At 44.2% G+C, this 16,205-nt stretch overlaps 1 protein-coding gene across 1 annotated transcript in view; it reads left to right on the top strand.

The window, feature by feature from the left end:
- Window positions 1–1,316: 1,316 nt before the first annotated feature.
- The window catches only part of LOC115308652 (myelin transcription factor 1-like protein), a 32,239-nt gene continuing 17,350 nt past the window's right edge, over window positions 1,317–16,205 (top strand). The window contains exons 1-2 of the mRNA XM_042294541.1: window positions 1,317–1,334; window positions 1,444–1,663. Of these exons, the coding sequence (XP_042150475.1) occupies window positions 1,317–1,334; window positions 1,444–1,663 (238 nt within the window). The remainder of the gene's footprint in view (window positions 1,335–1,443; window positions 1,664–16,205) is intronic.

Below are 16,205 nucleotides of genomic sequence, written 5' to 3'. Positions count from 1 at the left end.
CACAGGGGCATTCGGCGGAACTATGACGATTACGCACGCAAACCGTCAGAAAGTGTCCAATTAAGTACCTGCCATGTCGAGTAGAACATGAAATACTACTTCGTATTACTAAACAACAAAAAAAATCTTGGAGGACGCTTAAAGTGGAACGTGATAGCGTTAACGGGCCTCGTTCGCATCGCCTTCTCATTAGCCGTGCAAGCGTACCTCGTGTGGCCTAGTCAGGAGCATGTCTGACTCGCAACCGAAGGATCGTGGGTTCGGATCCCACCTAAGATTCTAATTTTTTTAGGCAAAGGAATTTTCTTTAAGAAGTGAAATCATTTAATTTGCATTACATGTCATGTTTTAATCACTTTCATTCCACGCGTGATGTCACGTTTCGCGTGAGCATTGTGGGTAGTTTGAAATTGCTGCGTGAGGGAATGGGGTAAGAGTACGGTATTTTCATGACTCAAGAAAAAAGTATAAAAAATTCAACATCACGCACACCCCGATATTCTGTGCACTCCGAAAGCATATTACACACCTGAAAATTCTGTGGCGGCAAGTAAGCTGGAATAATTTTCACTCACAGTGATATATTTTTTTGTAATTGTAATGATAAATATTTTATTATGAAAGCCTAAGTTGAAAACATAAATCGACTACAGCAGACCCCACTGCACGAAAGGGAAATAAGAAACAGTAAATCTTTCTCGACTTATTGTTTCCTGTCGATACTTACTCTTATACACCCTTGCACAAAATTAGAACCTTATGTTGTTGTTTTTACGACCCTTGTGAGTTGCAGTTTTTTTTTGGCTTGTGCGACCGTCTTCACTAAAAAACTTTCCATAACAACCCTTTGGCATGACAGAGTATGATTTGCAAATAATTACAACAGTTTATTTTTCACCTTTTGGCGAGAAATGTTTGCTCGCGATATTTCGCCATCAAAGGTAGAGGCACAACAGCACATACGCGTCACACTCCTGCAAGAACGACAGTCGCTTCCAGCAGTGCTTGAATAGAAAATGGCATACCACCGAGATTCACACGTTTACCAGTAACCTCAGTGCTACCCCCGTGGCCCGTGCTTCGGAAGCGCCATAATTTGCGTAGCCGAATGCTACGACAATGTGAAATGCGGGACATTTTAAAGATTTTGGTATTTCTTGCGGGACGCGGGACACGAGCCCTCAATGCGGGACAGTCCCGCGAGTCGCGGGACGGGAGGTCACCCTAAGAAAAACCGAAGTAGCAGTGCGGCAACAATGCCTCCGAGATCCCCGAAGTAAGCGCGCGAACGCCCGCGCTTCGGGATCTCGGAGGCCATGTCGCCGGGGAAGCGAGTTTCCTGACTCCTCTAGTAACTACAGTCAAGGCCATCGCCTCTTGCCACTTTTTGTATTTTTTTGCTTTTGCTCGTCGGTCGCTCTTTTTCTTACTTCGCTCGCTCAGACGGCAAGTCACCGCTGCCCCCCCCTCCCCCCCTTCCCACGCCCTCCGCCGCCACCGCTATCTATCATATCTATTCCCTCCTCACTCGACACCGACTCTCCGACTCTCCCCCTGCGACACCTGGCGCGAACAAATGTCTGCATAGTTTCGGAATCCTCGTTCCTCGCATATCGTCGAAAGTTCTTTCAATTTCGTACGAAGAGCCGGTCACACGCTCGTGGTAAGTCTTTCTTTTGGCTCATTGCTATTTTCGTCGGACACCGGATTGAAAAAAATATGTTATCGAACATCATCTTGGCGACTGGCGATCCATTAGAACGGTATGAACGGTTTTGTTGACTGTAAATCGATTTAAAGAAATAATTTGATACAAGAGGGCTATATTCGCGTCCGTTTTTGTTCCTGGCGGAGTTGAATCGGTCTCTTCGTCTCGTTCGCTTCCTGTTGCTCGTGTTTCTAAGCGTTCTAGGGGTGAAATTAAAAAAAAAAAAAAAACGCAGGTGAGCTGGTGAATGATATCCATTGTAACCCTGAGACGCAGAAACAATAAAAAAAAGATAAAAAAACGGACAGAACAACGAATTTGTTGTTTAGTCCGTTTAATTTTTTTATTTTATTAATATATTTTTTTATTGTTCCTACGTCTCAGGGTTACTGTGGAGTTCTAGGGGTGTTTTTCCTTTTCCATTCCCACGGCAAAATGCCGGCATGGGGGGTCGAGGTCTAGCCAGTCGGGGACCGCTCACGTCATCCGGTCGGGGCGGGGAGGCACTCACGATGTTTCAGCGCAGTGGTTGTCAACCTTTCATGTTTCGCGGCGCCCTTGTGGATCGGCGGAGATGATGGAGGACCCGGTTCGTGGTGAGGGCGAAGGGAAGATATAGGTTATTTATAATAATGATTTAACAAATTCATACAAGTTAGGAATAGTGTGAAGTAGACTTCTCTCATTGACATACACACGAGGAAACTCACCCGAAAATTGCAACGTTTCTCCTCAGTATGAAAAAAATTAGGGTGTGTAACCGAACGCCAAACCGAACCAAAACCGTCATTTTTGACCGAACCGGAACAAAGTTGAAATCGAATGCCTAATATTGAACCCGAACCGGAACAAAACCATAATCTGATGTGGCGGTTACCGTCAACGAAAACGGTACAGGGCCAGTTGTGTCAATAATTGGTCTAAATGAGAAAAGTTGTGGGCGTATATTTTTCTTATGTTGCCAAGACTAATCCTACATACTGTGAGATAGTTTTACATTTCGTTTTTTATTGCGCATGTAATGAAAAATACATCGTCTGGAGAGCTTCAACTTTCCTTTGCTTCTTGGATTGACCCTGGCGTCGCGGTAGCGGCGGCGGTGATTTCAAAGCACCGCTTGGCCGCTTGGCTACGAAATGTCCAAGTGTCCGAGCGGACTGCGCCACTGTAGGCACGGAGGCCTACGCGTCCGCGAATGTTTGACCTCAAGAAGGGCCGTACTTGCAGTCGATCAGCCATCTAGCCAATCGAGCACCGAGAGCGCACCACCTGACGTTCCGCTTGAGTGCAGCGACACTCTGAATAATAATAATAATAATAATAATAATAATAATAATAATAATAATAATAATAATAATAATAATAATAATAATGTCTTTATTGCACGAAGAAATATACATCATTCCAAAGAGGTCCACAAAAGCTCGTGAGTGCTTGTAGGCGTGATCTGGCAACCAGCAGAAAAACCACTAACGTCAAATAATGCGATGCACAAAATAAACAGAAAAACAAAATACTCTTGACTCGTACAACAATTTAAAAATAGTAGTTACAGCACCAATTTTTAAGCTCTTTTTTTATCACTTTCAACGACTGTAGATGTAAAAGTTCATTAGCAACAAATTAAAGTAATGAGGAACGTAAAAAGACCGAACCCCCGCTATCCGTAATTTGTGTATACCCTAGGGAAGGCGAACCGCTCTATTTTTCTCAAAACATTTTCTTTTCTTACAGGTTTCTTAAACGTACTATTAAAATAATTCTTAACTAGTATTTCATAGATATATAGTCTTTCAGTTGGCAAAAGATGTAGCGAACGCATTTTTGACTCTGTTCTTAATTCATCCAATTTGGTTCCATGTGCTAAATTTCTACAAATGTTATGCAAAATAATATCTAATTTACTTTTTCTAGAGTTCGAACAAGAACCATAAAGTGTGACATCATACCGAAGCCCCGACTCTCCCAGAGCTTGAAAAACACTCATTCTCAAAGTCAGGTTGGTTACAACTCGCAAACGGTATAAAAATGCAAATACTGCGCGAAGTCGTTTCGCAAGATACTCAATGGGACTATTCCAAGAAAGATGTTCATCCCCCCCCCCCCCTCCCAAAAAAAAAAAAAAAAAAGCACCCAGATATTTTATTGAAGATACATATTCAAGCGGCATACAATTGCATATCTCGCAGTTAGATCGATGTAGAACCAACGGTATATTAAATGTTATTGTTTTATGAGGATTACGTTTTATCTATGTTAACGCAGATACGATTGTTTTTGAACCATGCCATTAGCTCGTAGATATCGGCTTGAAGGGACGACAGAGATTCCGATTCATTGTCTTCCGCGAGAACAAGAGCTGTGTCATCGGTGTATTGAAAAACGCGTGAAAAAAGTTCAATTTACGTATTTCATTCACACAGATGTTAAAAAGAAAGGGACCCAAAATAGATCATTGGGGGGCACCAGAAGGAATTATCAGTAAATTACTTCTAAAATCACCAATCTTTACTAATTGACCCCGTTCTGGAAGGTAGCTGGTTAAAACTTTTATATATGTGCCTCTAAAGCCCAGGTGCTCAAGTTTGTCTATCAGTAACCTGTGATCAATTGAATCGAACGCTTTTATTAAGTCTAGAAATAAAGAAAGGAAAAAAATTATTTCTATCAATATTATCATGAATGTGGTCGGACAAATCTTCCAGCAATGTAATTGTTCCTCTATTTTGTCGAAACCCGTACTGTGAGTGACATAGTAAAAAATGCTTATCACAAAAGGAGGTAATGGACCAAATACAAACTTTTCCATAATTAGCGATAGTACGGGCAAAATAGAAATGGGTCTATAGTTTATCATCTCTTTTCTACTTCCGTTCTTAAAACCTCACCACAGCAATTTTAAGACCATTCGGAATCTTTCCCTCAGAAAAAGATGAATTCACTATTTTTAATAAGAGATGTTTTAGTTTTTCGAAATTAACTACAATGGTCCCTTAAACGAATTCTATCATGCCCAGGTGGTTTGGCCACCGACATACTTTTGATAACTATTTTTAAGTCTTCTTCTAACATCTGTGGCAAGTAGGCGGAATTTCGACACCTTTCTTCGCATGTGGTGAAAACGGTAGAAGAGCCATGACCCTGGTATTGCAAATCTGTTGCACCTTGTATGAACGAGGAATTGAACTTATTGCACAAGGACTCTACATCGGAGTCTCCAAAAGCTGTTAACACCGTTTGATCAGTATTTTCTTTGTCTTTACCCCCTATTAACTCGTGAACAACATCCCAAGTTTTTCTCGGGTTACTCTGATGAGTCTGCAAACGGGCAACGTAATGTCTTTTCTTTGCTAATCTTATTTTTTGCAGTTACCCTATTACGGAGACTTCTAAATTCTTCTTTCAATGTGATATTTCCAGGGTTGGTTTTACATCTGTGCCACAGTTTGTCCTTTTCACTGCACAGCTCCATTATTTCTGAAGTGATCCATACATTCTCACATTTTCATTGTTTAAGCTTAATTTTCCTTTCACATGTACAGTAAATATTCGCAAACCATTCGGTCATTCTTTGGTAGGCTGCAATATGATCTAAAATGAGTAAACTATCCCAGTCATATTCATTAATTAATTTATCTACTTTTTTGTTATCAATAATCAGCTTGCAGAGACTATCAGGCTTGCTGTTCAGGACGTCCCCATACACAACAAGCGCTACAAAATAGTGGTCGGCCTCTTTTTGTTTAATTACACCGGAAAAGAATCTTAGTTCGCTTAGCCTGACAATAATATGATCGATACATGTGCTCGTAATTCGGTTTCCGAGACGCTCTTCTCTTGTGAAGTTTGATATCACGTTTTCTAGTCCAAAACTCGATAACAAGTTAAGGTAATCCGCGATTCCGTATTTGGACGTATCCAGTACATCAATATTGAAGTCACCCGCAAGTGTCAGTTGTCTATTGTCAAACGCATTCAAAAGCTGCGTCATTTCATCGAAAAATAACGGAAGATTAGAACTAAGTGGCCTGTAAACAGAGCAGGTAGTAAAATACGTAAACTGATTAGAGATTGTAATGACCAACACTTCAGCATGACTACAAGATGTTATTACTTTCTCGGAAAACCAGCCAGACTTAATAAACACAATTTTATCGCCCCGTTGCCCCTTTCTACACAATGAAAAACAATGAAAATCTTTTAACGTAAACAAAGTGCTAGTTTTTTTGTCAACATTTATTTCAGTTAAAACTAAAACATCGATACAATCAACTCGATCGTTTAGGTCAACTAGTAAATGATCCCAATTTTTTTGTATGCTTCCTATATTAATATGAAGTAAATAAAGTTTCATTTTACCTTTAGTAGAGACACCTAGCTCATTTTTAAGGTGGGCATCCCATTCTAGGAATGATTGCAAGGTAGCAGACATTTTTAAAGAATTTTCAACAGAACTTGATCGTTATTGATACGAATAGCGGGCTTCTGCTCGCTATGACGGACAAAAGATTTTCCGTTTGTGCACCAGACATATTTATAATGTTTCTCCTTTGTTTTGGAGCTTAGCGCTCCAAAACAGTTGTCTAAGAGGCTTGGTGAGGTCCTCGTTAACGAAAATGCCCTCCTGCCTAAATACCACACGTTTAGTAATCCAGAGGTCTCTTACAGCGCGGTCCTTAAACCTAAGGATGATAGGCGGGATTTTTCCTTCACGGAGGCCCAGTCTATGGGCCGCTTCGATGTCATCGGCAGTTGGCACTGGCAGTTGTAACTTAGTGGCAAGCCACTGTATCACATTTAGAACGGTTAAATAGATTACTGCTTTTAATGCGAAAGCCTTAACTGTCTCATGGAGCGAGCCGACGTCATCAGCTTTGAAACCACGCCAAACGGCTCTTAAATCCTTCTCCAAGTCAAGCCAGCTCCCATTCGCCGGTTAGCCACGGCACCTTTTACACCGGCTTCCATTCGCCGGACACGCCGCGCCATGTCCGGCCGTTGAAATTGACGCTGCGCGTCAGTTTCAACGACCGGCCACCTAATGGCGCTGGGTGTCCGTCAGCACGCCAACAACGCCAACAGCACGCCAACAACAACTTCTTGTTCCCCTGCTCGAGGGGTTATTCCCGTCATGCTTGTCCTACTCGCATGCACCTTCGCATTTAATTGCATTATAATAATAATGTACATGCTTTCGCATTCACAACTCATAAGAAGTGCTTAGGTGTACCTCGATCTTTTCTTTTTTTTCTCGTTCTGCACTAATAAATTGCTCTGAAATTAGTTGTCTTTATGTTAAGTAACTTGCCCACCCTGGAATGGACACACTGCTGTTATTATGTAAGAACCATATTCAATTGAACCTCTTCTAACAAGACCTCCACATCTTCGGTATATTGAATATGCTAAAGTTCAGAAAATATATCTCTACTGGATCTGAAGCTGCAACAGCAGCCCTTGGAACTGATTTATCTTTTTTGTTTTGTAGAAATTAAAAATGGAACTAAAAACCTTGTTATTTTGAATAAACCTTCTAAGTCTTTTGAACAAAGACTAGTCGCCGGCGGCGTCGTGAGGCAGCTTAAAGTATTTAGCGGATCCTAAGTTATAACGGAGACAATGCTATGAGACATAATTATGTTTAATTTTCAACGAAAAGTACCACACATCAAAAATATCGTTTGGTAGCGTGTATTCGCACAGTACCAAATATATTTGAGTCAGCGAAGGACAACTTTTGAAGTCGGGGCTCTTTGTAAAAGATTGAAAAATAACTGGTCCCCTGCCCGTTCCCGCGTTAGCACTGCAGGCTTACACCAACTGTAATAAAAATGAATTGGATCGTGCGATCAAGTGGAAATTTTCCGGAAAAAGCCAATTGGAATTGAGTGGGGATAAATGAAACCAACTATCGGAACAGCCAGTGGAACGGCCCGGGAAAACCAACCGGTACTTAAAGTACCCACATGCTCGACTCACTGTCCAGCTCCGCTACTAAGACACGAGCGTGCCTCACAGCGGGTCCGACGGTCACTGTTTGGCAACCATGAACCAAACTGCCCCGTCGCAGTGGTCAGTTTTATATCTCTTGGCTCCCCGGGAGACCACCTCCGCCATCATGTGGGGGCGCCTCCCACCTTGGAGAGATTCGAGGCACCACCTTTATGTCAACCTTCCCCTTATAGGGATGCCCCGACCGGATCTTCACGCGACGCCACGTCCCGCGTCACGATCTCACGTGTTGCGCTCCACGTCATACGCCCCACATGTTTTCACATGCACGCGTTTCACGTCATGCGGCCTCACGCCGTCCCCACGTCTCACGCCATGATCGTTACACGCCGCATTCCCCGCCTCAGGGGCTCCGTCCTCCAGCGGGGAAAGCTAGGGTTGGCTAGGCCCTCCTTGGCCCCCCCGTCCACATGAGGAACCCCATTGCTAGGGTTCCACACCCCAGGGGGGGGGGGGGGGGGGGTTTGCCAGAGCCTCCGTTGCAGCAATGAAGCTGGCAGGGCGCACCACGAGCAGGTGAAGGTTGACTTACCACGCGGCGACAACCGCGGGGGTTTGCGCCCCTCAGCGAAGGACAGGGAATACGCAGTGATGGAACTGCCATTTGACCTTTTGGAGCAGGCCTTGTAGCAGGCAAAATGTTGTTTTGGAGCAGGTAGTGGCCCTTTTGGAGCAGGGTCCGGCATATGTTGGCATATTACTTGAAAATGAAATAATGCTAAATTGCTATATAAAGCCCATCTCTATTATTGGAACACAGCGCCTGTCGCCTTTTAAGACAGGATATATAAAATTCAACAAAGTAAACACAAAAAAAAAAAAAAAAATTTTTTTAAAATAAAGTTTATCTGCTCGTCAGATAACAAAATACAATTAAATATGTCACACTGAGTTCTGATGGTACAGGATATTTATTTTTATCAGCCTGCACTTCTTTTAAGGTATCTGCAGCAGCATCTAACGACCCTCAATGTTGTGGAATCTTTTAGTTCAGATTAGAGTTGTCTTTCGGGCAGCAGCTTCAAATATTGCGGTATCTGATATTCGCTTCAAAAATTCCGATACATTTTCGATGTGCTGGCGAAGTCACGATCGGATCACAGCGAGTTAACCCGTTGAGTGCGCTCCTTGGCATGCACCGACGCGCTGCAGAGAAGCGACACCCGCGGAGCAGACACCGCAGTCGCGCGAGTCGCGCAGTGTTTTGTGCTCCGAACAGGACGGTGAGGCGTTACCAGCACTACATCCAAAGTTTGGTGCAACTCAACTATACTTTGTTTGAGCTTCGGTGCGAGCGCAGCCGAAGCTACAAGCGCGCGCATGGAGCCCTAACGGTGCCCACACTGCACGAGCCCACGCGCGAGTCAGGAATGCACAGAGTAATGGGCTCGCGCTAGCTTTGACTTCGCTGATAGCTAGCGCATGGGAACAGGGCGGGCCAACATTGAAAACATCCACAAGCTCTGCCTTTTTTTTTATATAAATAGGCTGTTCAGTGGGATGGTTCTTCGCTTAGCCTCTGCGGCTTTGGTCTCAGATGTTGCAAACGTTGTTCCTTTCAATTATGATGATGATAATGCGCCATCGCAGTTTCGGTTTGCGTAACAGTTGCGGCGCGGAAAATATCGCGGTACCACCACGCGCTCCGATAAGACTTCAATTTTTATTTTTTATTGCTACATCTCATCTCGGCGCAGGCATGGCGCAATTCTTCGGTAAAATGCCAATTTGGCGCTACATGTAGCAGGATTGCGTCCTTGGCGCAATTGGCGCAGCACTTCCATCACTGAATACGAAATAAAATGATCAGACTTGCTTGTTATTCTACACTATCTCACCATAGCATGCCTCTAGCATTGATAAGAACTCTCGCTGCACAAGTTTTCATGCAAGCAATATACATTCTAAAACAAGGAGCTCACGTCTAGAGCCATTGCTGAAATGTATGTTAGATCAGACAAAGGAACAAAAAAAAAATGATGCCAAGAAGAATAAATAGGTTCACACCTTTGAATGACCTCCATGGTGGTGCAAATCTCTTCTGTGTACGCAATGTTGAAAACGTAGTACGTGCTGAATAGTACCGCCAGTGCGTGGTCGAATTTGGGAATTTCGTCCATCACAGTTATTCCATCAATGGAGATCGAGTACCTGCTGGCTGAATGTATGCTTTGCCCTAGAAATAAAAAAAGTAAGGATAAAACAGAGGGCGTGAAGGTATATATAAGATGTAGTAAATCGCAGAACTATTATTGCAGTTCAAAATCATTACAACATTATAGGTAATATTGATGACTTGGGATTTAAAAAGTGATCAGTGAATGCTCACCTTGGAGCTACAATGCATGAGATGGATTGCGCATCTTGATTCATGTCAGTTACTGACTGGCCTTACTGACAGGCAACGCCACAAAATTCCTCCGAAAGACCGGGTAAGTAGGACTCGTTTTGAGGCTCGGTAAATACCTGGCCCACAGATTTGTTTTCCAGGGGGTATTTTAATTTCTCTTTAACGGGGACATGCGGAGCAAACCGGTCCTTTTGACCACGACTACGTCTCATGTACATACTCATCGTTTCCACATAAGGATAGGACTTTCTCAAATACTGTATACAGACTTCGTGTTCTGGAAGACGGTAGCATTCAGGTTCATAACATCATTGTACTCAATGTCACGCATAACTCGGGTAGCCTCGACTGAACCAAGCACGTTTTGAAGGGTTTCAGCAAGTTTGTCGAACATGCATTGTTTGTGCAAGAGATGCCAATGTTGAAATTCATCAATGGTTTTTAGAGCGCAGCTCTTAGGCGCCCGTTTCCGACTTGAGCGGCGTCGCCGTCGGCGTAATCGCGCCGTGCATTATGGGACGCGTGACGTCACTGATGATATCATCAGTGACGTCATCGGCACCCGCATCGTCACTGACGACGTCATTGGCATCCGCATCGTTACTGATGACGTCATCGTCACTGATGACGTCACTGATGGCGTCATCGTTACGTGACTCTCGTGAGGCGACGGCGACGCCGCTCGGAGGGAGGATTAGCAGACAGGATAAGGAGGAGGGAGGAAGGATATACCATTTTGGATATAGCTTCCTCAACGTACCTTCCCCTCCTCCTCCTCAAGAGCTGCGCTCTAATTCGGCGTTACAGGGAGTTGTAAACGGCTTTCATTTTTTTTAACTGTTGATACCGGCATAAGAAGCTTTCAGTTCCACTTTAGGTAAAAAAAATAAAAAAAAAACCACAAACAAGATCGTATTTTACGGTTTTGCTTTTTTCTTTTGCAGACAGAGACATTAAACACGTCGTGGTTATCATCAGGCGTAGTGCCACTAAATAAGGTACGCTTCAGAGTAAGGACACTTGGCCATATTGTGGCTTAAAATCATGGTTGCTAGTTATCTGAAGCTTTATCTGCAATCACAGGAAATGCTTTTCCGCCCTCCACAAATGTTTAAACCGTTCGCGTCAGAGCAAAGCAATATTACGTTACCTTCCTAACGCCGAATCTATTGCTGAGGAAGTCGCACTTTTGAATCATGACGATCGGCTGTTGCGTCTGTTCTGCATACGAGCCAAAATGGCGGCGCCCACAACAATGTCGGGGAACGGAGTGCCGATACTCTAAGCGCAGCTTATTTAGTGGCTCTAATCAGGCGAATGCATTAACAGCACCGCCTTCATTAGAATCCGCACTAGCCAGCTGAGTCGAAGGGTCCTCAACCTCTGCAGGCGATGTGCTGTCACCTAAGAAACCCGTCACTCGTGAATGCGCCCTGTTCAAATGTACCGTGAACTATGATTTCACACCGAATACTTTCTGACAGTTGGAGCACGGACACGAAACCAAATTACCGCGTGTGATGTGGCCATTTAGATGTTTTAGCAAAACCTTCCTTGTGCGGCACTCGACTAAGCATGCTGGCAAAGTGCACTGAAAGCTTTCCTAAATCCTCGAAGCAAACCGAACTTACCCTTAGGCGTTCGAATACCTATGTCTTCTCAAAATATGACACCCGAGAGCATCATACGTAACAAACTGGCGACAGCATCCTTCGCCCAAACACCGAAGAATTCGAGAGCTGAAAGCGTGCTCATCCAAGTGTCTTGCGCAACCAGCAAGCGTGCTTGAACAGAAACTAAAAATTCTGCAAGTAAACATCTTATTATGGTGTTGTAGTTATGCCACCGTTACACTATCCTTGCCAAGCAAGCAGCAGATTGATAGTTAAATACCTGTCTCGAGTATCCAGTTGCCTTCCGCTCCAAGTTTTCAGGTGCACGAAAAGCCGCGAATGCGACGAACGAACCACGACAAAATGGCGCGGAGACAGGCGGGAAAATGAACCCAGCGTCCACTGCTTCCATTTCTTCCCACTTTACCCGCGTTGTCCCAAAAGCGCCCTCTTTCCCCCACGCATTTTTTTTTTTTTAATTTTTTTTTTCTGGTTGGCGCGGCGGCTGGCGCGGCGTCGGATGTTGAAAGGAAGGACAAAGAAAGGAGGTGAAGGGGCGAGAGGAGCCTCTCTGGGTTCCCGCAGCACCCGTGGCTGCTTCGGGAGGTCAAGCGCGGTGACCAATTAGCGATGCTCGTCTTTTTTGCTCCGTGAAGTTTTGCGTTTCTCTCTCGCTCCTTTTTGCTCGTTTACGGTGCATTTCAGGTAATTTCTTTTCACGGGGTACTCGCAGTTTTTATTACGCATATACCGCCGTAAATTTGACGCTTATTTTTTATAGTGCGCTGATACGCAAACACACGGTCACATCGGCGATAATTCCAGTCTTCCGTTCACAACGCAAAACACTGCCATCGCGATGTTGCTGCTATGTTGCTAACACAGAAATACAGAACCAGGTTGATTGTCGGTTGGCACTCGGCATCGCGGAAAACAGAACCGAACTCGGCACAGAAGGTACCCAGGCACCCCCGCAAAATCTGCCTGTCTTGGATACGTTTCCGCGGTTTCCATAACGTCCTCAACGTTCACACGTCGTTCCGCAATTCGGAGGCGGCCATCTTAGCCCAGAGTACGTAGCGCTGCTGGCACTGCACCGGAACTTCGCTGTTTCTAACGGCTTCGTTTGCTTGTTTTGCAAAATTAGCGTTAAAAAGGTCAATGCAACCGAGATGTTCCGCATGTCTCAACTGGGAGACGGAATTACAGCCGGCCTTCGCTGTTGCTAAATGTCAGTCAACTCAACAACGTTTATTAAACAACGCGCGCGATGTGCTAGAAAAACGAATCCGAAAGATTAGGCGAAAGGGCGGAACCTTTGTCCCGTCTGCCTGGGGCAGGAGAAAAAAGTCTCGTTCCTCCCTTCTTCTCGTGTCCGCTTGGGGGCGCGGCAATAGAAGGGAAAAACACGCGCCGTTGCTACCTCTTTCCTGTTTTTCCCTTAGAATGTAGCGCGGCGCGAAGCCAGCAAGCCCACGTCTGCCGCTTTGCCTCGTCCTCTCGTCGCGTTCCAACGCGTCGAGCTTCAGCGCGTACACAGGCCCTTTTTATAGGGAGTATTGGATGAATGGATACGGCTGAACCCTTTTAGTGGGGCGGCAGCTTGCGTCACCTAGCCGAGGCTATTGATTTCAACACTTCACTCCCATTAAAGTTAGAATTAATTAAGAATGACGTAGAATTTTTCATCGCGACGTCACAGCAACTTTGGCCATCTTGCGGGCACTACTCTAGAATCATACGATTGTTCCACGAGAATTGAGCAGTCCTGCGTTAATCCACATTACAACCACGGCGATATCTGCGACAAGGCACGGAGAAATCCTTAAGAATCAGCGTCATCTTCATGCACCGTTGGGTACGTGAGCAAAACAGTTCGGTACAAAAATAGACATCTGACCATTTTGTTTTCCAAACGTTATTGTTCCTTTTTACAGGGTTAAGTGTTTTGGGCTCTTCCGACCACTGAAAATGACGCCCGTCGTTGAAGTTGTAGTGGCTGTAGTCGTTGACGTTATAGTAGTTTATGTTGTAGTTGGCGACGTAAGACGTCCGTCGCCAATGTTACTAAATCATTAAAAAAGATCGCCCGCCGCCCGCGAACCTCGGTCCGCTGCGTGCGAAGCAAAAGCGTTCAATCTAAAAAAAAAAGAAGAAAACGCTAATTTACAGCGTTAACAAACCCGTCCTGTGTGCGCGCTCTGGACGCCCATGGGAGATCCCGCCGCCGGCTTTGGTGACCTGTGGTCACTGAGCGCACACGAGATGCGGTTCCCTCCTTCGCTCTACCAAGCCGTTCTTGATGCGGAGTCACCTTGTAACCGGGCCGTAAAATTTTTATTTTCTTTATTGGACACAAGAATTGCAGCATGAAACGCAATGTCAGTATGGACACATCACCCAAGCACTTCTGGGTCTGCTAAAACTCTCGTGTGTCTGATTTCGTGGAACGAATGGTCCCAGTCGGGTGCAGTGTCGGCAGGCCTAGAGTATACACAGACTCGAGAGACATCAATGAAGTGTTTACTTACAGGTTGGATATGCGGGTCGGCATATCGGAACTCCAGTCGCGCTTTCCATATGCTGAATAAACCAAGTGCTATGAATGGGTCATAAGGGACAGTGTCGTTTTTCTCGTCTGCCAGGTAACGAGTTGTCACGCTGGTTACGTACATACCTTTCTTCAATCTTCGTTGCAAAAGGTCCGAGAAAAACATTGCGTCTCGACAGTAGATGAAAATATGTTCAATTTTTTCAGCCGTCTTGCATAGGAAGCAATAAACAGATCGTGGCACAAATCCCCTTCTCCTTGAATCATGGTTCAACCGGCAATGTGCCACTGTGCAGCTTAAAAAGGAAGACTTAACAACCGGCGGGACGCACATTTCTTCACTCGACATAGATCTTGTCCTAGGCTGCAAAGTGAACAATATAAAGGCGCAGGGCAAAAGAAGCTGCACCAGATCGGCGGCCATCTTTTTTTTTTTTTTTTTTCGTGACTTCGCCGACATTAAAACCAGCGCTTGTAAAAACGTGGTAGTATCTTTTACTTTCGAAAATTCAAAGATACTTCGAGTCTCAGTACAATCCCTCATGACCAACATAGCAGTTCCGGAGTTCCCCAGTTTAGCTTTGATTGCTGTGCGTAAAAAGGAAGAAAAAAAAAGAAGAAGAAGGAAATGGTGGTCATGCAAGAAAAAGAATCGCGAACCTCACAGAGATGCGCGAGTCCCAGTCCACCAGAGTTTACACAACGGAAAAGGTTGTCCCTTCACATTCTTTCCCAGCTTGATTTCCAGATGAAAGTTGCTAACACCCCAATGATTTTCTGGACATTTGTGCGCCACATGCGAGAACTAGCAAAACAGACCGGAGTTTTGCAACCGGAAAGATGATGCGCATTGTGGCTCGAGCAAATATGGGCAAATCGCGATTAGCTCAGGTTGACACCTTTGTTTTTAAATCTGTTGCCATTTCAGCCCTGTACGGTGTACCTGTCCTGTAATATTGCAATGGTACTCTGAGATCGGTGGACAAAGTACCACACCAGCCTATTCCTGCATATATAAGAGGTTTTGAGGCCCAATTGCCGCGCCAGAACTCGCAGCATTTCCTCCAGTATGCAGCTGCTCCGTCGCTTCAAATGCACAGTAATTAAAAAGCTGAACACAAAAAAAAAATTAAGAAGTTTATTATAGCCTATCTCAGTAGCACAATAAATAAATAAATTAGCTTTCCATGTTTTTGTACATTGCGCGAAGTTCGGTGTGCCTGCAAGTGTATATATAAAAACAAAACCAAGCAAATTGTTGTGTGTATTTTTATACAGCCGGAAGTTAGTCTGCCTCAGTGGGCGTCTGGTGTCTCAGCTGTAGATGAGCAATTTAGCCAGTACGGTACAACCGCCAGCCTGGGGTCTTTAACGCGCACCACGCAGTAGTGGTACACGACCGCACGCCGGTACGATGTTCATCCAGATCGAAACGAGCAAGGGCAGGGATTGAATATCAAAAACAAGGTGATAGATAATTAATAGAGATGGCAATGAACGACAGAGGCACTCTTTTCCGGAGTTTAGGCGAGTTGTAGATACTGTACTGTTCTTTTTTGTGCCTTCGAAAATAAGATTTTTTTTTTTTTTGTAATTAAGCTTGATTACGACACAATTTATATTGTTTTTTGTTTCTGATTTTTAGCAAACACGGAAACGGTATATATATATATATATATATATATATATATATATATATATATAGAATGCAGCTCTAAACACACGGGAGCAATAAAAGAAAATTGCACTTGGTATACCATACGGCGCGTTACAATGTGCCTTACGTATTTCTTTTGCATTAAGTGACCACGCTCTATGTTTGTTAATGTCGTCCCCCACACGAGTTGGCAATAATTTAATTGTGAGTAAAAGTGAATTATAAAGAAGAAACTTAATTCGCGTGGAAATAAGCTGTCTAATACGACCAACTACGCCAGTAATTTGAGCTATTTTTGTTTGTAACTGGTTAAA

This window comes from Ixodes scapularis, unplaced genomic scaffold (genome assembly GCF_016920785.2).
Source record: "Ixodes scapularis isolate PalLabHiFi unplaced genomic scaffold, ASM1692078v2 PGA_scaffold6__148_contigs__length_123643588, whole genome shotgun sequence".
NCBI classification, from domain to species: domain Eukaryota; kingdom Metazoa; phylum Arthropoda; class Arachnida; order Ixodida; family Ixodidae; genus Ixodes; species Ixodes scapularis.
The sequence above is the reverse complement of the archived record's forward strand: the minus strand, read 5'-3'. Positions and strand labels throughout refer to the sequence as shown.